The following is a 27295-nucleotide window of genomic DNA, read 5'->3' on the forward strand; positions in this document are numbered from 1 at the left end:
CCAAAGAAGAGGCATTTCATGTAATGTTTGCTACATATGATTTAGTTATAAGAATTTGGTTACCACAGTCGCTCATTTCTTGTCAAACCGAAGATGTATTATTGTCATTACGTTAGAATTTATTTTGTTTGTTAATCATTTAGCCATTTATTTACCAAACATAAAATAAAAATCAAGAAGATCAATAAAATTCAAATTATTTCATCGGCACCTCACTCACCAAACATAGGCAAATGAGATACTTACCACAACATCACCTCTCTAGATGAAATAGATAATAAACAAAATATTGAAACACATTGTGTAATCAACCGTAAAGAAAATAAGTAAGACATAATGTGCTTTGTGATGATATTTAATTAATTCAACGTGAAATTTTAATGATATCTGACAACAATAACAAAGAAGAACGACAGAAGGTGAGCACCACGCCATTACAAGTTTACTAAATAGAAATTGATTAACTAATTACTGACCACTGTATAATTTCCAATAGTGTGACCGAAGAAAAAGCTGATAATCCAAGAATTTAATTCGATACGAATACGACAAAATTTTCCAATCTACGGAATAAGGTAACTCAATTTAATACGACAATACATATGATAAACCAATCAAGTATTTACAACAATATATATATTTGTTGATTAGAATGGCGAGCAAAATGATAGACGATTCGTTAGACCTAACCGAATATGAAGCGAGCGTCAAAATGCCGATATGTGCAATATGCTTACTACTGATACTGGACGATGAATACTCAAAAGGCATAGCAGTCCTCGATCGGTGTCGACACATTGCACATCAACGATGCGTTAACCTGATGACCTGTGTAATCATCAGCTGTGAGGAAAAAGAAAATCCAGGGAGATGCCAAATCCCTAAATGCAAAGAAATCTTCGAAGTTGAGAAAACTCGTGCAATTAGGATAGCAACCGACGATATGGCAAGCGTCATTGCGCGATATGTAAATTACAATCGTAACCTGAAACTCCAACTTAATGAATTAGAACAAACAGTTGAGGACCTACAGCAGACGGTTAACACCCAAGGCAATGATCTAGACCAGAGAGATTTTCGGATACGAAACATGGAAGAAGATTTAGAAGGATTTAGAAAACTTTTGTTCGATAAGGAAATGAAACGTGTTTACGAAGAAATGAAAAAAGAAGACGGGGTCAAGCTAGGAGATGAGTTGAAATTCAAAGAAGATCAATTCGGACAAAATCCTCATCTACGAGACGCGATGAAAACCGAAACTACGACTACAACATTGGAGAACCACCAATCATCAGTGTCGGGATTAAATAACGTAACACAATCAATTTCAAAGAGATCGCAACCGTCTACTTCACATTCAGATAACGTAATAATAATTGAAAACGACATCGAATCCAACTCTATCGAACCATATCAGCATTGGAAAAACCTAAAAGAAAATAACAATTTCTATTACGTAAAGTTTAAGGAACCGATTGAAATCAGACCGATGATAATGCACAACAGAGAAACATACGAGATACCCATCGAATATAATATCAGCGAATTACGAAGAGAATGCTTCAAAAATGGATATAATTTCAATAGTAACGTAACAACAAGATATTCCAATCGATATACCAACAAAATTCAAACCGACTTCATCACGCAGTATACTTATGAACACCCTCGCGGATACCACATCAAATGCTATTTTCTCGGAAACTACATGATGATCGGTGATGGGGCTCTTTGCGCAATGGCTTGGGAAGGTCTGTATGAAAACAAGCCATTACGTGCAATAATGATGAACTCGTTACTGTTAACTGGTACGCTATCACCGAAGAAACTAAAGAACCATTTAATATACGCGATCAGACAGCTGCCACCAATGTTAGCGGTATCAATCGGGAATCATGACGTCAGAAAAGAAATCTATCGTAACGTAATCAAGAACACGAAACAACTACTTCATTTAATGATCAGCAAAGGAGCAAAGAGAATTCTTCTAATTCCAATGGTCTATTCCTACGCAGCCATGGAAAAATATGCGATCAAAGCAGAGCGGTTTAACAAATGGCTAAAAGAAGAGGCGGTTTTGATACAAGGCGCGGATCTTATTTATATGGAGCAATTTGAAGAATTATACCAGAAACATCCAATCCCCTATTTCATAGATCGCCAAGAAAATATGTTCCACACATATACCGCGAATTATGAAATGGTCTCCTTGATAGCAACCGATATCCATGATGAAGGTGAATTATTCCTAACTCAAGTTCCAGAACAACCCGATACTATAGGAGAAGATAGATACAGAGAATACGAAGAACGCATAGGTATCGAAACATTACGTAACGCATAAACAGCCATAAAACCCGAATTCTATCAACGTAGTAACTCCATGTATGCCCAATACGAGAATGTGTATATGCTCGATATATATATCAAGTATAAGACTAACGTAACAGCTAAGCAATTCCAGCAGTCGTGGAATAAACTATGCGATCTACATTTAAAGGATATCCTGCATGTATACTATTAATATAGTAATTATTAAGATAACGTAACGCATCTAATAATTCCAGCAGTCGTGGAAATTTCAATGATGTTCCTTACTAATGTCCTAAGTATCCGTCGAAGGTTTCTTTATGTTTTTACTCGTTACTTATTTTATAGGAAATAAAATAAAATTTATCATCGTGAGAGCAAATTTCATTTATTTAAAGAGCAATCTCATTCGTTAGCACAACTCTAACAACACACAGCAAAATCGTACAAAGTGTTCGAACAAAATAAAAAAATCAAACATGAAATAACGTGAAAAATAAAACCACAGTTAAAGAAGTTACAGTGAGACATTGAGATAACAAATGGTATTTCATTTCGTAAAGGTACAACAGTTTAGTAAAGTTCAAAAGTTTAATGCTACCAAGAAGTTATTACAAATAACACATCGAAAATAATCCACCAAGACAACAGTTACACGTAAGTACAAAACAATACATCAATAAAATATGTATAAAGTACATTGGATTACAATATAAAACGTCCAACAGACTCTCAGACACGTGTAGCAAATCGTCGTGCTTGGCCAAAGAAAAAGCTTCATCTTACGTAATCCGAATTCAACTATTTCCAAGCGTATTCAGTTCCGTTCAACCCTGGGCTCCAGATTTCATTTTCGTAACGCAAATCCATGGAAGAAAAGCAATATTCTGAACCAACTAGGAAGAAAATGGGCGCAATACGAGTAAACATTATCACTTGTTCAAGCTGCAACAAATCACTTGGGCAAGGCCCAGACCAAGACCGGACAAATACGAAATTAAAGCTAACTTCGTGTAGACATATCTATCATGAAAAATGTCTAACCAATCTGTATACGGCTTACGCACCTGGGACTGAAAAATGCGTATTCTCTAACTGCAATACATCGCTGATTCTTGCATCTGACGTCGAGATACAAGCAAATAACATCCAAATTACGACCGTAAAAGATGATTCAACGTCACCGGCGACTTTAGTAGAACAACTATGGAAGTTACGCAAAGAGAACCAAGAGCTGAAAATAGAAAATAACGATTATATGAACGAAGTCGCTAAATTAAACTCTGACGTAAAACATCTAAATGATCGAGTAAAAGCATCAGTAGAAAAAATCATATACCTGAAAAAATGTGAACTAATCGATAACGTAACACCGGAACACAAGTATGATAATCCGATCGATGAATTTATACAACCTTTAAGCGATGAAGAACAAAACCCGGCAGAATCAACATCTAACGAAAAAGAAATCGATGAATCGCAATTTGAACCGAAATACGAAGACACATCAGACGAGGATACAAATTGGAAACACGAACACCAAAAAACAGAAAAAACAGGTGAATTCAAAATTCCGCTGGTTAAATCAACTATTACGAAAACAGCAAAATTACCTGCTAAATCTTCACCGAAGAAATCACCACCGAAAAAACTATCATCGCCAACCAAAAGCAGCAAAACTATGATTCAAATACGCCGCAAGTCTCCTGAAAGAAAACCGATTAATACAAAAAATCTAAAAGTAATACTTAAGCCATCAGGTTCCCGATATGTACCAAGAACACCTTTACGTAATACTCACCGACGTAATGCTATCAATCGATATAGAACGAAATACGAACAGAATAAGTTCGAATCCATTATAGATAACAACCAAACTCGTAGCCCTCTCAAGCCAGGACATTTTGGAGCGATTCGTGACGTAAAAAATTACCGAAATCGACTAACAATCTCGACCTACGACAAAAAAGAACAAGTAGTTCATTTACCGGTAACCAGAAAGATTTTCCAAGAGGAAATCAGAAGGATGACACTAAAAACATCCATACCTGATGAATTCGGTTCGACGTGTAGGAAGTTCCGATATAACCTATACACAACCGGAGCTACACTTACGTTACGAAATAAAGGAACGGAGACTATCTTCTTTTTGCAACAGTACTGGATGCTGGGCGATGGCCTGGTACATCAAATGGTCCATTTTGCGATAGCCGGTGATCAAGCTTATACTGAAAAATTAGAATATAACGATTACGTAAATGGTTTTGTATCAACAACAGATCTAAATAGATCAATTTCAAAAAACGTAACAAAATTACCTAAAAAGGTGCTGATATCGATAGGTCATAAAGATCTTCATGAAAACGCCAACGAAGAAAAATTGAGAGACGATTTTAATGCGCTGATCAAGACGTTGAGTACTTCGGGCGTAAAGAAAATCTATGTCATACCACCTATAAAACACACGGTACATAGTGATAAGACGAAGAAATTTAGAAATTGGCTAGAAGCTATCAGCATTTCGAAGAAAGACACACATAATACAAACTATATAAAACAGCTTGAAAGCATACTAGACCGAACGTTACCGGAAAAGATAGTCGATAAATGTCCTTTTCTTGATCACCGCATCATTCTGGAGGCTGTTTTGGGTTTACTGCCTCTTCTTGCTGAGTAAACATCTGTAGATACGAAATCACGTTACAAAGTATCGAAAATCTAAAACCTTATCAATCTTACGTAATTCATACTTCCCGGAATGAAACAGACATTGCAACATGAACTCGAACTACAACTCATCACATGGAACCTGAAACAATAAATAAATTCATATTAGTCATAGAATAGAGTAACGTAATTACGTACAAAATTTATACATACTGTAATAGTCAATAGTTTTCATCACTAATGTATGTCCATTAAGCACTTTCGATTTTCGTTCGGTACTTTGATTCACAAGATGTAACGTGACTTTTCTTTATTTTATACAGATATACTGTTTAGATATTATTTCACTTTATTTTACGTTTATAATTTTTAATTTTTCCAGAAGTTGGATACATTTTTTTTTTTTTTCTCTTATTCTTCTACATTTTTTATTATTACTGCTTTTTACTGTATCACTTGTAGATAAGAAGATGTTTATTTTATTATTTTGTTTATCTTATTTATTTCAATAGCTACATGTAAACACCCGGGGCAAGGATAGGGCACATGGGTCATTCTCCCTTTTTAGTTGTTAGAGTGGTTACATATTCCTATAAGTAATCACTCGGGGCAATGTAAAGGGAGGAATTGCGCCATTTTCCGTCGCTTAGGTGAGGGAAAATTGTTCTCCTTCTACCTTTCGCTCAATTCTCTTACGTAACCACGCTATCTAGCGGTTTAGTTCGCGTTAGTGAAGTGTTTCACGTTATCCGATCACAACTTCAGTCAATCACGGACTCACTAAGCGAGAGCTTAGTTTCCATTCGATAGATAGGTCAAGGTGCGGAGCCCTATCAGTACGTTCGACGTATGGAGCACGTACTTTCCACCTTATAATTACTGGGATATGGAATATCTTTTACGTAATGGACTATCGGATCGGATCGTGGTTACTCAAGAGATGAACTGCAGCATCTCTAAATTCTCTTCTTAGAGTCATTCATACTGGACCTGCCCTATCCGGCATGAATGCCCTTGTCCCTGGGTGGTGTTTTTAACACACATTTGCGACTACATGTACTCGCTTCCTTTAAATCAAATCGTAATTCTATTTACGTAATATAATCAGACTATGTACATATAATGCTTAATAACCAATAAAGCTAATGTAACGTTATAGTCGTCCGAGTATTCATTTTATTCATATTATTCTATGTGTATAATTTCTCATCTCATATTTATCTCCGAAGAGTAGGTATACGAGGCGGTAAATCGCCAGTGCCTATCTGTGCATAGCACTAGGTATAGGTCTAACTAGGTCGTTAGGGTGAAGTTAGACCATGTAAGACATGTAGCACATAGGTGCGGATAAAAAGTAAATACTGTCTTTACATGTTGAAGATGTATTTCTAATTTTAGTCTCACGAGTGCCCTTAAATGATATTTTTAAAAAAAGTGTTTATAGAGATTTGAAAGAACAACTGCACTTTTGTTTTCATATTTTCTCATTTTAATTGGCGCCAAGACAAGGAGTGAAATTATGCTACTTTGGGAACACTTGAAAAGAGTTTGCAATTCGAGTTCGAAAATGTGATGGCAGTTTCGAAGTTGAGGAGAGATGTACCTGTACTTTGGTTTCATTGAGGCAAAAGGCTCAACTTTCAATATTTTACTGATTTTTGCAATCGTCGTTTTCAAAAATTAGAATTTTAAAAATTCACCGAAATTTTCAAAACGTTTGTAACTTACTATTTTAATGCGATATTTTGAAATTAGGGCATGATGAACCGAATGCAGTTCTCTTCCTTCAGTTTGATCAAATTAGAGTTTCTTTATTTTTTAAGGATCAAATTCAAATTTTCAAAAATTTGGTAGATATAATTTGATCTATATATAAATTTTTTTTTAAACTGACCAATTTTTTATAAAAATACTTACCTGAGCTAATTCTTTGCATTATTATGCAAAATTTATTGGTATTTTATCGATTGGAGTTTTTCGTAACTTTTGATTACTTTCTTTACAATTTTGGTTATCAAAACTACTTTTTTTCTAATTTTTCAAAAATTTGATATTTTTATTCATTTTGAAGAAAAAAATGCTAATAATATCAAAAAGTGAATAATTGCAACTTCAGTATTTTGGTTGAAAATACAAAGCTTCACCTTTGCTAAACTTGTCAAATTCTTTTTTTCTGCCAAAAATAACGAATAATCTCACTCTTTATCAAAATTTCCAAGTCTGGTTTTTTGTCAAAAGTTATTGTCATTTTTTCGCAACAAATTCCAAAAAATATCAATTTTTTTCATAGAATTACCCAAAAGTCTCGCTGTTTTTCCTCAAAAAATGCCAAAAAGTCACACTTTTCAACTGAAAAATTGACCTGCAAAATTCACCATTTTCAACGAAGATTGCGAAAAAGTACAATTATATTTCAATAATTGCCGAAAATTCGTGCTTTCTGCTAAATTTTCCATTCTTGCTTTTTGCCAAATAATTGTCCAATGTCTTCGGCTTTTTGCATAAAATTCCAAAAAAGTTTATGTTTTTCAAAAATTGTTCAAAAGTTTTTCTTATCGCCAAAAATGATGGTTTTTTAGCTTTTAAATAAGTCTCCCTTCTGTAAGGTAAAGTGCCCAAATTCCACCCAGTGCCTAATTCCAACCACTTTCAATTTCTCATCCGTTGATAACGCTACCTAGCGGGTGTTTGTGAAATTATGTTGCTAAAGTGATTAAATGATGACGTACAAAACGCCAGCACCTGAAAGCCAAATGGAAAAAAATTATCGCCGAAAAACCACATTTCAAAATTGCCGGTTGCAAGGAAGCTCGGAGAAAAATACCGATGGAATTTTTTTAACGAAGTTTTTCGTCAAGTTTGATGAATATATCTTGAAAGTAGATAGTTTTCAACATATGTGCGGTATTCATTTGTGTGAACCACTCACGGAAGGCCCATTAATTTCACAATTTTCAAATCTCTGTGGGGGTCCTAATTCCAACCACCAGCAAGTACAACATGATAATTCATTTTCAAAAATTTTTAATACCCAGTAAATTAGTGGTAGGTAGGAGAAAAGAGCTGCCGTCATCATTTTTGAGTGAAATTAAGGCCTCTGAGGGGAAAAACGACGTCAGATACACCTCTTTTTACATAATGAATTTTTGAGACTTTAAATTCAGGTATGATGGAGAATCTTGAAATTTTGTTTTTTACTGCCCTCAAATTTGCAAATCTCGGCATGTGACACTTTAATAATAAATGAAGATTTAATTACTTTTGTATTTTAATCAATAAACTTTGTATTTTTTGCAATTTACGCAACTTTTTTTCATAGTAAAAGTAGGTGGTTGGAATTAGGGACCCAAAAATGAAAATTTGCGATTTGACACTTTTCACTAAAGTTCATTTTTTTTTCTCTGGGGATGGTTTTTCCACAAGGTGACAATGCCAAATGAATTTTGAATAGTTACTTTATCAAATGGTTACACAACTTTTAAAAAAAATTCAAATTGAGATATCCGAAAATGCATTTAAAAAAAAGTGGTTGGAATTAGGGCACTTTACCTTACTCAAAATTAGCAAAAATTATATACTTGTAGAAAAAAGCTTCACTTTTCGAAAAAATTTTATTTCTTTCCCATGAATTGCCAAAAATTGATCATTTTTGTTTAAATTGTCAAGTTTTCTTTTTTAAATTTATTTAAAAAGTTATCCAAAATCCTCGCTTAGGTCAGGTATTTTTCAGAAATTGCCAAAAAGTATCTCTTTTCTCCAAGTTTTTCACAAAAAGTTCTGCTTTTTGCTGACATCGTTCAAGTTTTGCGTTTTGCCAAAAATTGTATAAAATTTTCGCCCTTTAAACAAAATTTTGAAAAATTGTCGTTTTTTGCAAAAAAATTCCAAAGTTTTTTAAAAAAATTATCCAAAAGTCTCGGTTTTTTGAAAGAAATTGTCAGAAAACCATCCCTTTTGTTAAAATTGTCAGTCTTGTTTCATTTTGCCAAAATTTGGCCTTTTTTGCCAGAAATTGCAAAAATACTCACTTTCTTGCCAAAAATTGTCAAAAGCAAATTTTTAAAATTAAAAGTTGGAAATTTTGATTTGTAATCTTATGCTTTTTTGTGATTTATTTTCTACATTAAAATATTTTTGGTTACTTTTTCGAGCTATTTGATTAGTACTTGAAATTTTTTTTTTTGTTAGCAGAAATTGAGTTCAAGCCATGCAATTTCTATCATGGCAAGAGACATTTCGTACGCCGAATAAAATAGGCAATATTAAAAAAATTTTTATTTCAATTTCAATGACTTTTACTCAAAATTAGCCTATACATATTCCACTTTAATAAATGTTTTTCAGCAGTCATGAAAATTTTTGGCTCAATGCTGTTAAACTTTTTGATAATTCAACCTAATAGGTTCCTATCTCTGTTATTTCATGTTTGAAAGTCGAAAATAAACTACAAGACCATACAATCAATTAAATTATTAATCCAGAACATCGAAAGTGGACCCTTGATATGAGTAAATCACAGCTGTGAGTACAAGAATATAAAATTCGATCATCTTAAAAACTTAATACCAAAAACAATCCATTGTGATTTCATCTCATTGCTCATCGAATAATTGCTCTTCGTCTTCATTTTGAGAACTAGTATTTGGCGTTTGTCTTTCCAACGAATTTTGAATCTCAATTAACGTTTTCCCTCTAGTTTCTGGAAGTACGAAATAACAGAACAAAACCGATATTAAACTTATCGCAGCGTATGCAATAAAATTTGCGTAAGTTCCATATTGCGATCTGATCATTAAAAATATTTTTATAGTCACGAATTCCATTAAAGAACGGGCCACTACAGTTAAACCAGTTCCTATTGGTTTAATGCTTTGTGGAAATAATTCCCCTCTAAGCATATGCATCACCGAATCCAATACAGCACTGCATCCAGAAAAAGTACAAACCGAGCCGAATATCACCCATACACCAAAACGAATCGGCGAAGAATTATGGTCTGCATCGTAAAAGAAATAAGCTGCCGTCGAATGGCATAATAAAAACATGGTGAACGAAAACAACGTCAAAGTCCTACGATTGTATTTCTCAATCACCACAGAAGCTAGTAGGCTGAAAGTCATTTGAGAGATTCCAAAATACACCGTTACTTGATACCAGGTGAAAAATTTATTCGGTGGGAATATTATCGAGATATACGTGAACAGAGCAGCGTTTCCTGTGGACGCGTGAGCCATATTAAGAATCAAAACTATAAGCAAGCTTTTATAATTGGCTGGTGCTTTGAGCAACTCTTTGTAAGACGTCTTCTTTTCTTTTTCGGACTCGATATTCGCTTTGATAGCTTCAAACTCGGTTGCAATATCTTCTTTGTCGACGGTACCCTTTAACCACATCATGTTTTTTTCTGCTTTCTCGAAACGTCCTCTCAATATGAGGAATTGAGCGGATTCGACGTACAGCAGTGTACTCGTCAAACAGACTAATGCCATTATTAGATTAGTTATGGCGAGAACCCGGTATGGTAAATAACCCGATATTATGTACTGGATCAATGCACTTATATAGAAAGCTGTTGTGCAAGCACTGCAAAAAATACCTCGAAGATTTGGCGAACTATTCTCACCTATGTAAACTGCTGAGGCAGCGTTGAATATGCCGATTCCTAATCCGAAAAAGAAAAAGGTTACGCATAAGGTCACAATGGAACGAGTAAATGTGATGATGAGCCAAATGGCGAAGAATATCGTGGAAGAGATTTGCAGCATGATTTTTCGTCCTAATATGTCCAATAGTAAGAGTGTCAGTAGAGGGCTGAATGCTCTGCCGAATTCGAGTAAACTGGCCAGCCAAGAACATTGATCTTCGTTTGCTGAAATTTCGCTTTTTGGATCGTCTAAAATATCTCTGATCATTGGTGCCAACCATCCGAATGCAATTCCCATTGAGAATTCGCCCAGGCATACTGTAAATGAAATACGAGGATTATAATTTCTTAATTAATTAAGATTAGCTGTAGTTTTATGGGGTGATAAATGAATTGAAGATGATCAAATTTTTAAAAGTAGAGATGCTAATTTCGATTTTTAATTTTTGATCAATTTTTAAGCTCTTATTTTAAGTAGAAATCAAAAATGACGCTCATGTTGGATTATGGATTTGGAGGTCTTACATGAGAGCAAATTTTTTTAATAGGTAAATAACGAAGTTATCTATCAAAATTCGATTTTTCTTTACCACTTATGAATTTTTATCAATAAGTATACGCATTTTTCGATGTTTACTTGACACCAATTATGGAAATAAACACGAAAAATAAAAATGAGGTCACTCAATTCAAATCAATATTTATTTACTTTTTTCAAACGGAATATGGATTTATTATTTAGCTAAAATTATTCCATTTTTCAAAATATTAAAGAGTAAGGAAAAAATTAAACTTACTTGGAATTTCTGCCAAAGTTTGATGATGAATTGCTCGGAAATTAGGATGATTACTCATTTTAAACATCTACATTTACGGTACATATTTATTTAAAGACAACAACTGGTTTCCGCGAACTGTTTCGTTGTGTCGAACTGTTAATACTGCTTATGAAGAGAGAGAGTGAGGTGAATGTTTCCAATATTAGCCTAATGAGGTTACACAATCCACACCATGATAATTTGAACTTGGTTCCATATAAGAAGCGTTTCTTCTGCGTAAATTTTAAAATGAGAAAAAATACGGTTGCTCGAGCTTTGCAAAACAACTTATGTACTAGAATCAGAGTACTTGAGAACAGTACAGCTATTTATCTAAAATCTTGAGGGATCAATGCATTCAATGCTCACCTTTAAAAAAATCTAAAGGAGATAATATTAATAAAAATGAAAAATAAAAAAAGTTTGCGAATTAATTTTCTCAGCAGTCTCCAATTATTGTCAATGGTCTACTTTGGACGTTTTCTAGTGGCTGAAAAATTGTGATGGATTCCGAATTCCGATGTATCTGGTTTTCGAAATAGGGAAGGGGAGAAAATTATGATTTTTTAATCCCAGGTTGCACAATAACAATGGAAGGAAAAGCCTAATAAAAAACTCATTTCCTCAATTTTTGGCTTTGGCAGAAAAAAACTTATCGTCGTTATGATGGGGAAGGTCCCCTAACCTCAAATATGCATTCTAACTATCGGGCTCCTTGCACAGTTGCATTTTATTGCTCTTCAAATGCACTTTTTTGAGGTAATTTTAGCCTTTTTTTTGGCTAATTGACAGAAAAAAAACCATCAACATACTCTTAATATAAATAATCTCTAGTATTATGAGTTCAAGGAAACCTCGTTTTCGAAAATTAGTTTCCACAATAGATATGGGGAGGTGCCCTTTTTGGGGAACCCCCCTATTCTGAAATTTCAATAACACTTTTCTCAGCCCCATTTCAACCGATTTTGAAAATTTTTCTGGAAGTTATGTATATCCTTAGTAGGTATCCCCACAAAAATTTTCAACCCCCTCCCCTCATATTTACCCCTCAAAATAACGTTTTTCAACTTATCTTATGTTTTTTAACAATAGTAAAAATTGAGGGGTCCAGGTGCTCTGGAAAGGGCTAGATGAGTGTAGCAAAAAATCTGACGTCATATTCGTGCTCAGCAGTATCGAATCATAAGAAAACGACACCCTACTCATTAATACCTAAGTAGTTATTTCCCCAAAATTCCCATTTTATCCCCAACCCTCGCTAAGACACATTTTACACCGTTTGGAGGGGTAAATATGAGGGGAGAGGGTTGAAAATTTTTGTGGGAATACCTACTAAGGATATCCCCAATTAAGATTTAGGTTCTTGCTTTGCTGCGTTTTTATAAAATATGGTTCAAATTTTTGAGAATGATGGCTCTTTAAAATCTTGGGCAATGGAAAACCTGATTATTTTTACTGATCTAAGATCACTTTTAGGGTTGTTTTGAGCAGTTGAAAAGTTGTAAATCGCTTACATCGGAATTTTGGAGCAAAATATTTTGAAAATATTTTCTCTCCAAATACCTATTTTGCATTAATGATACCAAAACATCAAACTATATCATTTCTGAAACTATAGAAATATTTTGAAAAACAGTAGTGCTAATTTTTTAATCATCATTTTCAATTTCAAAATCTAAAAAAAATTGACAAGTTTTATGGCTGTTTTCCTCGATTTTTGAAATGGCAATAACCACCAAACGAATTGGCATCACTGTATTCCAAAATAATTTTTCAGCCCTCAAAATTTATTTTTTGGAACTGAACAACCCCCCCCCCCCCTTCAAGAAAATGTTCGGTGGGGGCTCGAGCAAAAAACACAATTTTTTTCAAAATTTATGCCCTTTTTTTGAGGACTTATATCTTCCCTCTCAGGGCACGTCTGGCATTGAAATTTTTCGTGAGTTACTTTCAATTCAAAAGTAAGGTATTTTCAAGATTTCGTCAAAATTCTCTTTTTCCCGATTCACCCTCATGTATGTAGATGCCCTCGCAGGTTGATATGAATTTCGTTGACAAACGTATGAAATATCCCTCGCCTCCAAAAAAAAGTCAGGTTGGTTCGTGACTGTCAATATTCAATAACAAAAATTGATTTTTTTTAAACAGATGTGGAGGGAGAAAATACAGGAAAAATTCAAAAACTACCATAAAAACAAAAATTGAGAAAATTCATTTTCGAAGTTTTTGATTTTGAAATTTCCCAAAATTTTCCCATAAGGAAAATTTTGATTTCTTTGAAGATACGAAGTGAAAACAGTCGCAGTCTGGTCACTGACGTCATAATTGGTCACTAAACTGGTCGAAAATCTGTCACTAAGAGGACAGAAAAATATGTATTCGCCTAAGAGACCGGAAAAAATTCAATCTGTACAGAGACAGAATAATTTTCTCCCACGATAGGTGACAGAATTGCATAGAAATAAATTTCTCCCAAGATAGGTGGAAGAATTTTCCAAAAATAAATTTCTCCCAGTATAGGTGACAGAAAAAAATAATTTTCTCCCACTATAAAGATTGAGGAAGCGGGAGGGGCTTCTATGACATTTTTTTGAAAGGAAAATAATTATGTGGCATGGAAGAATTACTAAAATGACGAAAACAAGCATGAATTTTCGATTTTGGATTCTTGAAAATGCGGACTCAATTCAACTTTTCACTCGACCTTTTTCTAAGAAAAAAAATTCGATAATGCGTTCGTTGAATTACATCTGGAAGGGAATAAAAATAGCTTGCAATCAAACAAAGAAACTTTTCTCAACATAACCATTTGCTTCATGTGACGCAAGAAATGTTTTTGAAACTCATTTGGGACTCTTTTTTAAAAAAATTCAGTAAACACGACTACTAAAAAAACGTAGCTATCTATTTGAAAGTACAAAAACTTACAACTATAGTTTCACTCTTTATCAATACACATATTTACATTTGATAAAATTTAACTTTGTTTGAATTTCATTACCGGCGTCGATTTGTCGTTATAAATTAGGTAAATCATTTCAAATTAAGAACTAGGCGTTTGTACCTGAACTGATCGTGTAATTTGAAAGTGTATTGAGCTGTTGGCTCATTCATAACACATCCCGTTGCTGTTTAATAAACTTATCCTCTTCTTCGCTGTAATTCCGAATACTGCCCTTTTTTGGTTTTTCCAACGATTTTTGAATCTCAATCAGTGTTTTACCTCTAGTTTCGGGCAAATAGAAGTAACTAAACCAGAATAACGCTAAACTGATCATAGCATAACCGAGAAAATTCGCATACGTCCCGTAATGCGATTTGATCACTAAGAAAATTTTCAGAGTGAGGAATTCCATGAAAGAATGCGCTGATATCGATAAACCAGATCCGATTGGTTTAATACTTTGTGGAAATAATTCTCCTCTGAGCATATGCACTACTGAGTCGAGCACTGCGCTGACTCCAGAAAAAGTACAAACTGAGATAAATATCATCCAAACACCGTACGAAGCTGACGAAACATTTTTAGCAGAATCGTATAAAAAATAAGCTGCACTCGAGTGGCATAGTAGGAACATAGCGAATGAAAACAACGTCAATGTTCTTCGACTAAATTTTTCAATTATTAGAGAAGATACGAAACAAAAAGCCATTTGCGAGATTCCAAAGTATACAGTGACTTGATACGAAGTGAAGAATTCATTGGCTGGAAATAATATCGAGATGTATGTAAACAAAGCAGCATTTCCTGTGGAGGCGTGGCCCATATTCAGGATAAGGACTATAATCAAGCTTTTATAATTTGCTCTTGAGGTGAATAACTCTCTGTAGGATGTCTTCTTTAATTTTTCCGAGGCGATGTTCGCTTTGATTATTTCAAACTCTGAGATAATATCGTCCTTGTTGTCGGTACCCTTCAACCACATCATGTTTTTTTCAGCTTTTTGGAAACGTCCTTTGAGCATGAGGAACTGAGCCGATTCGACGCACAACAATGAGCTCACTAAGCAGGCAAATGCCATTATGAGATTTACCACAGCTAGGGCATGGTACGATAGTAAGCCCGCGATTATGAATTGAACTAGAACACCTAAGTAAAACCCAGTGGTGCTGATGCTGCAAAAAATACCTCGAAGTGTTGGAGAACAGTTCTCTCCTATGTAAACTGCCGAGGTAGCGTTGCATATTCCGATACCTAATCCGAATACGAAAAACGTAACGCATAGAATGGTTATCGATCGAGTGAATAGGATGGCTAACCAAATTACGAAGAATATCAACGATGAGAATTGCAGCAGGATTTTTCGTCCTAGTATGTCCAATAGTACGAGTGAAAATAGTGGTCCAAAAGTTCTTCCGAATTCAGTCAGGCTCGCCAGCCAAGAAGTTTCGTCTTCGTTTGCTGGAATTTCGCTGTGGGGATCTTCTAAGATTACTTTGATCATTGGTGCGATCCATCCGAATGCCAGACCGATTGAAAATTCTCCCAGGCATACTGTAAACAAAATTGTGAAATTGAATTTAAATACTCGTAAATGTAAGAATGTGATTTCACAATGAGGAGAAATAGAAGTTGTTTTCTCTATTAAAAAATGAAAAGCATGACGTGACAAAAAATTTATTTTTGGTGTTATGACCTTCGAAATGAGAGAACAGGTACCCTCACAGTGAATTACAATTTGTACCCTTTGCTCGACGAGGTATTCCGATTGGTACAACAATTTTTGAACCGAACAAAGCTAAATGGAAAGAGCAGGCAAAATTACATCACTAGCCGAAATTTCTAAAGCTGAAGTGCATTTGTCGGTTTTTGGTGAATTTTTGGAAACGTTCAGGACTAAAAATATGAAAAAATCAAAGATTTGGAAACTGAAATTTGGTATTTATCCTATTTTATACACCCCAAATCGATTGGGAATGGTTTCGAACCGCTTAGACTAACTCTGAGCCTCCTTCCAGCTGAAAAATTTACTTCATAATATACTAATTTCAATGTTATGAACTGATTGTAGGTGGCTTCAAGCCATTCTGGAGCTCTCGCAAATTTTTTGGGAATTCCAGTTTTCGAAAAAACGCCTTTACAAGCTGCTAAAGTTTATTTTATCAGATTTTATACATTTTTGAGAGAAGCTGGAATTTTCAAAAAATTGCCGGAGGATCTATAGTATAGTTTAAAACTATCTCTAATCGAATCAAAATGCTAGAAATAGACTGTCAATTGAATTTCTTTTTTTTGTCAGTGGAAACTGATCGTGAAAAAAATTGTGCAAAAAATTTCAAAATGTCTAATTTTTCGCAAAAATTGCGAAAAATGCATTCTGTTTGAATTTTTAGTGTCACTTTGAAAAAGTCTAATTTTTGTTGCCAATAATTACTAAAAAGACATGCTTTGCTAAAAAATTTACAAGAAAGCCTCCCTTTTTGCCGAAAATTGCTTAAAATTTTCTATTCTTTGCCATAAATTCAGTCATTACTTTTCGGAATTTCTAAAAAGTTTTGCATTTTGTTAAAATCGTCGAAAGTCTTGAAAATGGTCAAAAAGTTTAGTTTTTTATCGAAAAATTCCGAAAAAGTATCACATTGCTGAACATATTTATTTTTTTGGCAAATTACTGAAAAGCTGTGCTTTTTGCAAAATTGCCAAAAAGTCTTGTTTCTGCGAAAAATTGCTTAAAATTTTCGCTCTTTTACAAAAAATTCTCATCTCACTTTTTTTTCCAAAAATTACTCAAAAGTCTCAACTTTTTTTTGACGAAAAAATTGCCAAAAATTTGCCTTTTGCTAAGATCGTAAAAATCTTGTTTTTTTTTTACCAAAAATTGAGAGGCGTCATGGAAAAAGGGCCTTGGTTAGTTTTTTTCCAATGATTTTTACTAGTTCAAATCGACTTGAAAATTTTTTCTATTAGCAAATATTTTCCAATTCGTCTTTTTTTCGTGAAAGATCGCTTCACTGAATGAATGTGGTGGAATTGATAAAAATAATTTTGAATGTATTCAGAATAATTGTAAAAATCAAAAAAACAAAAAAAAATGCCCGAGGGCCCTTTTCTACGGAACCCTTCAATTGCCAAAAATTGCTAAAATCTATGCCTTTTGCTAAAATTGCCAACATCTCATGCTTATTGCCAAAAATCAAAAAGTCTTACTTTTCTCTAATAGTTGCCCAAGTATTGATTTGTTTTCAGAAATTTCCAAAAAGTCCTGCGTCTGCTGATTTGTAATCTGCATGTTTTGTCGAAAATTTCCAAAAAATTTCAAAAATGCTTACTTTTTCTGCCTAAAATACTTTTTTGTCAATAATTTCCTAAAAGCCCCGATTTTTTCTAAAAATGTTAAAATCTCTATCGAGGGTTTTTTGGTGACTTTTTTATACATGAAAAAGAAAATGTTTGGCTATAAAGTTTTATACGTAACTTTTTTGGTTGCTAAAGTTATCTTTTTTCGGAAAAAATTGGGTTCAGGTCCTGAAATTGGGGTATAATGTAAATTTTATTATTAGCTTCTCAACTTCATTTGATAAAATTTTGTGGAAATTTCAATCTTCAAAAATTCACTAGAGGCTGCAGAACTGCTTAGTATTGTTTGAAACGGTTTTTAATCGATTTGAAGGCTCCAAAATAGGGTATGTGTCAAATTTCAGCGTTCTGGGTTGATTTGGTAAAATTTTGTTGTTTTTTTTTTTACATTTTTAGCTCAAATTTGATTTTCAAAAATTCAACAAAAGTCGAGAAATTCACTGTAATACTATGAAATTTTGGCTGATGAATTTTTATAGATATTTTCAAGTCAGCTTGACACAAATTTTGACCGGACCTCAGCACAAAAAATACCTGATGGTTTGGGAGAGATGGAAGGGGCTGAAATGTTTCAGGGTAAATTTTAGTTCTAAAAATGTTTAAATCAATAGAACAAGGCGTTGAAAAAATGGTGGCTAAAAAAAATTAGTTGTAAGTAGGTACAATACATTGTTTGTTTTTTAGTGATTAATTTTTTTCCTATTCTCTGACGTACACGACATCGTTATCAATTTTTATTTTTTTTCTATAAATAAAGTACATTTTTAAAAATTGAAGCTCATTTTAAAAATGTCTCCAATTATTTTCAAAAAGATCTCTGATTTCACTATTTTAGAATTCTGAAATCCAAATTCGAATTTTGTGCACATCCCAATCGCTTGAAATTTTGAAAACTCATCTTTTAGAGCATACGGGGGCGTTGAAAGGTACATTTTTGAGTTGATCAGCTCAAACGACAGTCTCACACGAGAACGAGTTGGCTATTTATGCAAATTAATTACTCCTATAACTATCTTAATTTGTACTTAATTACCTCAACTGAGTAATTAGTTCATTACGATAGCGCGATATGTGATACGAGTGTGTTACTGCCTATGTTCGTACCTGTGAAAGTGGATAGAATTTACAACTACTGATGTCTTATTTTTTTTTTGCCTGCACTTTTGTGCATTTTTGTTGATTCAGCTTATAATAATTTTCTCTAGAAGTGGAAAAGTGGCGCCATCATACGATATTTTTCAATTTAGAAAATAAGCGAAATTTCAATATCAAACTATGGTTACTTGAATTCAAGAGTCCCTATTTGGATTCTACTTTTCATAAAAAAATGGCACAACATTTTTTCCAAGATTTTTACCCTCAGCAAGTTTGGAATTTTAATCAAGTAGTAGGTATGCTAAATTGTCATTCGCCGTATTCGTGAGATTTATTCTTGGAGTCAAACTCCCTTCCTCTCTCATCTATGTAAAGTATTCAAGCTATTTCCGTTCAAACCACTTGATTTCCTTGATTTTCTGCTAAAAATATTACGCCGACTGATTTGTGCCGGTGTTTTCAAGTGACAAAAATTCTCAATAGGAAAAATTTAGGTACCTATGAGCTAATAATATTATGGAAACTGTTGCAAGAAAAAGGTCTGGATTCTCTAGTCATTGTCTAAGAAATTGGTGTATAATTGTGAAATAATTAAAATCAACTTACTTACTCGGTATTTCAGCCAAAGTTTGACGATAAATTGTCCGGTAATTAGGATTACCCATGTTGAATAGATAGATACACAACGACAACTAGTCAATATACGTACTGTACGGTTATGTATTGATAAAAATTTCACTGCTTGTTGGGGGCCGGGTGCGGAAGAGTGTTTTAAATGTAGTCTTCCAAGGTTAACCGAAATTGTGGTGTGCTATGAACGAACGCGAAATTTATTCAACACGACGTCGATATCTCCTATAAGTAGGTATTATTTTAAACGCGAAAAAAATCTAGAAATTGATAAAAAAAAAATTGTAAACCGTGACACCTGCTTCTATCCCTCTATTTTTAGAATTAATATTTTCGTATGAAATAAATTTGTGTTTTGTTAATGATTGCTGTGTAATTTTCGCGAAGGGCCATCATTCATTTTTGGTGTTATTGCGAAAATAGAGGATTTTTACGGAGGTGACGAGGCGACGTTCGCGGTTAAACGAATCATTAAGAACGGTCAGAATGACTACGTTCTCACTTAATTACAAATTACGAGGTACTAACGCTGTTTTTTAATTAACTAAAGAAAAATGAAACTGAAGTACGATAATGAGTAATATGTTCGTGCATAAATCCATAAACGTTGAAGAGTTGAAATGCTCAACCGTACCTATGGTACGAGTATAAGCTTATCGTGTGGAAAAATACTCGTATCGCCAATTGTGGGATATGTCACAAAGTTTGTTGTATTTTGTATATTTTGTAGTTGTTGATAAGATTACATAGTTTTATGGACAGACAGGGCAAGAATGAAGAAAAAATTGCCAAATATTAAATTTAACTATGGACAGAGGATTCGAATCCTCAAAAATGTCGTGATTTGATCAGTGATTCGCGAGTCATGATTCAAATCGTTTCTTCAGTTCTGATTCGTGATTCATAAAAATTACTCGTATGAGCTATGAATACGTTCACAAATTATTGTTTGTTCCTCGTTCTCTTCAAAGACGACATTACTTTTGATTTTTGCAACATCTTACTCAAATTTTGAGATAACTTCATAAACCTGTTGTCAAGTTGACCTCAATTAAAATGTCGCTATAATATTTTTAATATAGATTTTCAATTGAAATTTAAAAAACATTCACGTTCACTTTTTATGATTTCATGATAAAAAAAAAAAAAAAATGAGAAATTCACTTTTACTGCACGTCACAAAATTTATGTACCTTCGTATATTTACGTTTGCCTACGTACATTTTGACGACTGAAGCGTCATCTTCGACGGCAATCACACAAGATGACGCTTCTCAGCCATCGAAACGTACGTATAGGTAGGTAAACGTGAATAGGTAAGTATGTTTTGTGACGTGTATGCAGTAAAAGTGATTTTTTTTTTATTAATATATTTTCACCTATTTTCATGGCCATCTTGCAGTTTTTATGATACGCATCTGATTTCCATATTTATTCCACTTTGATGATATTAATTAATTTTATTGATAATACGTTTAACAATCCACGAAATTTTCACGTGTTCAAATTCTAAAATATTCCATGTAAGTATTGATTCTTTGTTTTTTTATTGTTTTTTTAAATTGTTTTCATATTGCTGAAACTAGTTTTGTCGTCGTTTTAATGCAATAATTTTGATTTTTTTTTTCAATTTTGGCAATTTTACTGAAATTTTATTATTTATTGGTAGGTACCTAGGTACATAATCAATTTTTTTCATTTTTATCATGTTTTCACGTTGTTTTCTGCTGATTCTGGCAAAATTCTGTCAGTTTTTGATAATTTTAAATGATTTTAATTATTTTTTGGTGTTTATCTGTTACTTTGATTAGGTAAGTAGATTTTCAACTAAACATTATGTTTTAGTTTTTCCCAAATTTTGAGGAATTGAATTGAAAGTTATTCAACAGCAGGGCTCGTGCTCGATTACTTTTTCAATAACCAAGTTACTACTAAAGTTACCAAAAGTAACTTTATACAACTTTTTGGAAGTTTTAGTAAGTAAAGTCGCTTTATTTCAAAAAAACTTTTGTGAAACTTGAACTGTCCAATATGTGTCATTTTCTGCCATAAATTGTAAAAGGTTTTTCTCGACAAAGCTTTCGGAAAAGCATCGTTTTTTTGCTATAAATGCCAAAAATTCCTGCTTTCAGCCAACAAGTACGTAGAAAAATCCTCTTTTTCATCAAAATCGGTAAAAAGTCTCTTTTTTACCAAAAATTTCGAAAAATTGTAGTCATTTGTATTTGATCATCTACATTAGGGTGGTCCTTATTTTTGAAGTATATTATGTGAGATGTCCTAAAATTGGTTGTTTTTGGTCTTTCCTCCTTCCAACCTCACAAAGTGATGTTCTTTGGTGAGAAAATAATTCCCTATTTTTTATTTTTTCCATTTTCAAAAAATTCGGGTTGCGGTGGGCCCCTCAATTTTTAAAAATTTGAAAAAAAACCAATTCAAAGAAAAATTTTTAAAATTTTAAAATTTCGAGTTCCATCGTCTCTAAAAGGTCCCTTTTGAGTAAAATAGACTCTCATGACGTTTTTAGCCACCTCCCATGAAAACCAAGCTGACCCCACCAGAAAAGCTAAAATACAAATTTTAGCTATTCTGGTGGGGTCAGCTTGGTTTTCATGGGAGGGGGCTAAAATCGTCACGAGAGTCTATTTTACTCAAAAGGGACCTTTTAGAGACGATGGAACTCGAAATTTTAAAATTTTCAAAAAATTTTTTTTGAATTAGGTTTTTTTTTCAAACTTTTGAAAATTGAGGGGCCTATTGCAGCCCGAATTTTTCGAAAATGGAAAAAATAAAAGATAGGGAATTATTTTCTCTTCCGAGGTCACCACTTTAGGGGGTGGGAGAGGAAAAAATCGCACATTTTTTTTGCCATGTAGTTAAGGACCACCCTAATCTACATATACCTAAAGTATAACTGGTATCGATTCCATTAAATAAATAGGTTAATTAGATAAGTATTAAGTACCTATAATTATATTATCGTCCCCATCTCGAAATTTCTAGTCATTTTCTTCATCGAGTTAAAACTTTCATTTCTGTTTTTCTAATGATTTCTGGATCGCAATTAAAGTTTTTCCTCTTGTTTCGGGTAAGAAGAAATAAGTAAACCAAAATGCGGCTAAACTGCAGACAGCATATCCAAGGAAATTCATATAGATGCCATATTGGGATTTAACCATCAAAAATGTCTTGATGGTTAGAAACTGTGTAAAAGATATCGTCGTAATAGCCAATCCAGACCCAATTGGTTTAATACTCTGAGGAAATAACTCTCCTCTGATCATATGCACTACCGAGTCGAGCGCTGCGCTGAACCCCGAATATAAGCAAACCATGGCTAATATTATCCATAAACCATATTTAGATGGTGACTCGTTATTGGCAGCATCGTAGAAGAAATACGTAGAAACCGAGTGACATACGAGAAAAAGAGAAAACGAGAACAAAATTAGGGATCTCCGGTTAACGTTTTCAATCACGAAAGAAGCCAAGAGACAGAAAGTCAACTGAGAGATTCCGAAATACACGGTAACTTGATTTGACGTAAAGTCTTCATTCTGAGGAAATAATACCGAGATATATCTGAATAAAGCTGCATTGCCAGTTGCTGCATAAACCATGTTCAAAGTGAGAACTATGATCAAACTTTTGAAATTAACTGGTGTAAAGAATAGCTCCCTGTACGAGGCCTTTTTCAATTTCTCCGATGCTACGTTCGCTTTGATGTTTTCGAAATCGGTAATAATGTCGTCTTTGTTTTTAGTTCCTCTCAACCACATCATGTTTGATTCAGCTTTATCAAAATGACCTTTTAGCATGAGAAATTGAGCCGTTTCGACGGTCAAGAATGTGCAGGTAATTAGACCACAAAATGCCAAAATGAAATTTACAGTCGCAATGGCGCTGTATGATAAGTAGAAGTACTCAGCGATTGTGCATTGCAGTAAAACCCCTAAATAAAACGATGTGACGCTAGCGCTGCAAAAAATGCCTCGAATTTTTGGGGAGCAATTTTCTCCCAAGTAAACAGCCGTTGTCCCGTTGCAAGTGCCCATTCCTAAACCGAAAACGAAAAATGAGATGCATAAAATGCTGACTGAGCGAGTGAATAGAACTGGTATCCATAATGCTGCGAATATGGCGGCTGTGATTTGCATCATGATTTTTCGTCCTAGTACGTCCAATAGAAGGATTGAAAGAAAAGGACCGAATGTTTCGCCGAATCCTGGCATACTCGCAATCCAAGAACATTCTTCTTCGGTGGCTTTGATCTGGCTGTTTGGATCTTCAAGGAAATTTTTGATCATTGGGCCGATCCAACCGCATGCAATGCCCATTGAAAATTCCTGCAGGCATACTAGAAATGAAAGCATCGAAATAAGAAATTGAAGCGATAATTGCAGAAAGATGTATAGTTGGGTTCAATTTTTATTTTTGGGAATGAAAATTCAAAAATTATTTTGATGCTTGATTTTCACTGATGAAGAAAGGACAAGAAACTGCAAATTTAATTTTGAGTGATCGCCATGGAAACATTGAAAATAGCGAAAAGATTCTCTTTACAGTAATCTAGTGATTTCTGATGATCAATAGTAATGAAAGTGTGACAACACAAAAGTTTTTTTTTCGAACTAATGTTGAAAGTTGTGATCTTTATTACTGTAAAAAAAAATTACGTGCAATTTCATCAGCTCGTAATTCAATCAACTTCAAGCGCAAATGTAAAATTTAAGATCTTATTCAATTTATTTGTTTATTTCATCATTGTCACAAAAATTTTTCACGTCGCGAAAGAAGAAATTTCAAAAAAATGTTTTTGCCTATTTGCGACTAGAAAAACATTTATAATGGAATGAAAAAAATTGTGTAAATTATAAAGTAACGGCAATTAAAAATAGAAATCACCAGATAATTTAAAAACGTAATGTTTTTAAAAAAGTTTTTGCCTATTTGCGACTAGAAAAACATAATTATAATGGAATGAAAAAAAGTGTGTAAATCATAAATTAACGCAAACTAAAAATAGAAATCAGCTGATAATTTGAAAAAGTGATACCTACTATTAAATTTTCACGGAAAAAAATAAACCAATATCCAGAAAACACGGAATGGGCGTCTAGTGGTAAATGAATAAATAATAATAGAGAGCTTTTTTCATTAAATTGCAAATCGCGTCGTAAATCCAAAAACAATATTTTTGGTAGGTACTGAATTCAAATTTAAAAATGAAAATTTACAAGAAATGGTAATTTTTTTGATGGTTTCTGAGACCAAAACTTAGCTGTTATTTGAATGAAATTTTCAGACAACATGATTGTAGAGTCGATAACCGAGTCGAAAATTAGACATGAAATCTAATCAAAATCTCAACCATGAAAAAATGTTCATCAGGTGAAAATCAGGCCGGGCGGTAGCACGGCGAGGGGGTTGGGAAAAAGAACGTCGCCGCTACTGCAAAGCCTACTCTTCTGAGACCAACAAACGCGAAAATGAGTACCTTTCGATCTCAAAAACGATCGCACCAATTTTCAAGTTGAATACGTCATTTTGAAGATCTTGACGAGCTTATCAACATACCAAAATTTGAACGTTGTGCGTTTAATACCAAAAGTGCACGAGATCTTCAAACATGTCGTTTTTTCACCGTTTTTTTTTCTCAAGTTTCTTCAATACACTTTTAAGAAAATCTGCTGGGTGAAATTCGATGAAATTTTGCATGATGGTGTATTTACACACAATTCAGGTCGCTACGAAGGGATTTTTTGAAAAACGAATTCTAACCACTTTTTTTACCCAATTTGAAATTTTCAAACGCTCATTATTCAGAAAGTATTTTTGCAAGTGAGCTAAAACGTACAAAAGGCACTTCTCTGTAGCTTTAGTAATCTATATGCCGAATTTCATTATAAATGATTGAGTTTAAAAGTCTGTAGCTTTGTTCAATTAACTCAAACCAACGTCAACTTATATGTATCAATCAGAATGGCCGTTATATTCGAAACATATGTACGTTGCATTCGGCGTTGTATGGATTTGAAATGCGCGGTCTTCAACGCAGCCTCGTGACTGAAGCTTCCGCTTACTATGCAGGAAGTCCTCGGTTCGAATCCCGCCTGTACCTAGGTGAAAATTTTTTTCAAGTTGATTTTTTTTCAAGTAATTATTTTTTTTAATTGAAAAATTGTTATCACTGCGTTTTATATTCTTGAATCTCAACCTAGAAAATTGGTTCTGTTTTTTTTTTAATCTAAAAGAAAATAATTTAAAAAATGAAAAAAATCAAAGTTTTACCATGGTATGTTAGAAAGTTGAAATTTCGTGTGTAAATTCATTTCAGACAATTCAAATCAATTGGAAATAGTTTCATACCATTTTGAGTAGTTCTGGAGCCTCCAACAGGTTTTTGAATGTTGGAATTTTGACAAATAAATAAATGAATAACATATGCACTAGAAAAAAAATCTTCAGAAGAGAATTGAACCCCCGCCTCCACAAGTTTTTTAAGGAAACCATGTTTGAGTAAAAGTGAATGCAAATCTAACCCAATATTTTGTTCATAAAGACTTCAGAAAAAATTGGTGATATCCCCCAAAAAAGTACCTCACGGTAAAAAAAGGGGGTTTGAAAAGGAACGCGCGAGGAAGGTTCATCGCCATTGCAAAAAAAACTTCAAAAAAATCTCCATAATACAACTGAAAAATATCCAAAAAAAATAATCCAAAACAAAAAATTACTGATATCTACATTGCACGGAGTTGGAGAATGATTGGTGGTACCTACTTACCTGCCTACGCACCTACTTCAGAATTCGTAAATAATGAACAAAAATTTGCCAACTTCCGCTCACTTTCTAACGAAGTCTAATCAAATCAAATTTGATCATGGATACTGGAAATGGAAGCTACCTAGTTGTCTAAAGAAGTGGGCGGAAGTTGGCAAATTTTTGTTCATTATTTACGAACTCTGAAGTAGGTGCGTAGGCAGGCAAGTAGGTACCACCAATCATTCTCCAACTCCGTGCAATGTAGATATCAGTAATTTTTTGTTTTGGATTATTTTTTTTGGATATTTTTCAGTTGTATTATGGAGATTTTTTTGAAGTTTTTTTTTGCAATGGCGATGAACCTTCCTCGCGCGTTCTTTTTCAAACCCCCTTTTTTTACCGTGAGGTACTTTTTTGGGGGATTGAAATTATCCATTGTCTATTTTTCATAGCTAAGTAAGATTTTATGCCTCATTTACGACTAAGTACTTAATGCATTCCACGTGCTGTCTGAAAATCTCATTCAAACAACAGCAATGTATTGGCCACAGAAATCACCAGATTAATTACGATGTTTCGCATTTTTTTGGTTTGAGGAGAGAGAATATTACAAAAAAATCGTTTTTGAATTTACGTCGCGATTTTACAATTTAATGAAAAAGCTCTCTTGGTGACATAAATTCACATATTAGTTATTCATTTTCCACCAGACGACCATTCCACGTTCTCTGGATATTGGTAACTTCAGGAAATACGGCTTTACCCTTTTTTTTGCGTTTGTATTTATTTTACCCCCTGAAAATTTAATTAACTTATTTATGTTTTTCTAGTCGCAAATAGACAAAAACTTTTTTCAAATTTCTTCTTTTGCGACGTGAAAAATTGTTTTACGATATAATTTTTTTTCTGTTTTGTAACCTTGGTGTGATGCCTCACGATGAACACCAGATCTTCAATTTGGGTTCACTCGAAGTACGAGAACCTGGAAAGGGTTAAAAACACATAAATCGGATCGTTTAACTTACCAGGAAATACAGCTAAACATTGATGATAAATGTCGCGATGATTTC

The 27295-nt window shown here is 33.6% G+C and overlaps 3 protein-coding genes and 1 long non-coding RNA gene across 6 annotated transcripts; all 4 read right to left on the minus strand.

Annotated features, from left to right (window-relative positions):
• Positions 1-2682: 2682 nt before the first annotated feature.
• Positions 2683-7025, minus strand: LOC135843090 (uncharacterized). Of its 2 annotated transcripts, none has more exons than XR_010558234.1 (2): positions 4629-7025; positions 2683-4532 (listed from the first exon to the last, which is right to left on the minus strand). It is a non-coding gene; the product is annotated as an uncharacterized LOC135843090 (long non-coding RNA). The 2 variants fall into 2 exon arrangements; XR_010558235.1 differs by having other exon boundaries at positions 2683-4538.
• Positions 7026-9237: 2212 nt separating this feature from the next.
• LOC135843088 (facilitated trehalose transporter Tret1-like) lies at positions 9238-11713 on the minus strand. The gene is made up of 2 exons (XM_065360837.1): positions 11419-11713; positions 9238-10939 (listed from the first exon to the last, which is right to left on the minus strand). The coding sequence occupies exons 1-2, from the start codon at positions 11483-11485 to the stop codon at positions 9570-9572; spliced, it is 1437 nt and encodes a 478-aa protein (XP_065216909.1). The 5' UTR covers positions 11486-11713; the 3' UTR covers positions 9238-9569.
• Positions 11714-14323: 2610 nt separating this feature from the next.
• LOC135843510 (facilitated trehalose transporter Tret1-like) lies at positions 14324-19991 on the minus strand. 2 transcript variants are annotated; one of them, XM_065361426.1, is made up of 2 exons: positions 19443-19991; positions 14324-15934 (listed from the first exon to the last, which is right to left on the minus strand). In XM_065361426.1, the coding sequence occupies exons 1-2, from the start codon at positions 19495-19497 to the stop codon at positions 14550-14552; spliced, it is 1440 nt and encodes a 479-aa protein (XP_065217498.1). In that variant the 5' UTR covers positions 19498-19991; the 3' UTR covers positions 14324-14549. The 2 variants fall into 2 exon arrangements, with proteins under 2 accessions (XP_065217498.1, XP_065217500.1); XM_065361428.1 differs by having other exon boundaries at positions 19439-19991.
• Positions 19992-22085: 2094 nt separating this feature from the next.
• Positions 22086-24022, minus strand: LOC135843979 (facilitated trehalose transporter Tret1-like). Its single transcript, XM_065362054.1, has one exon. The coding sequence runs from the start codon at positions 23833-23835 to the stop codon at positions 22492-22494; it is 1344 nt and encodes a 447-aa protein (XP_065218126.1). The 5' UTR covers positions 23836-24022; the 3' UTR covers positions 22086-22491.
• Between the last annotated feature and the right edge of the window lie 3273 nt (positions 24023-27295).

This window comes from Planococcus citri, chromosome 4, assembly GCF_950023065.1.
Source record: "Planococcus citri chromosome 4, ihPlaCitr1.1, whole genome shotgun sequence".
Taxonomy (NCBI): Eukaryota; Metazoa; Arthropoda; class Insecta; order Hemiptera; family Pseudococcidae; genus Planococcus; species Planococcus citri.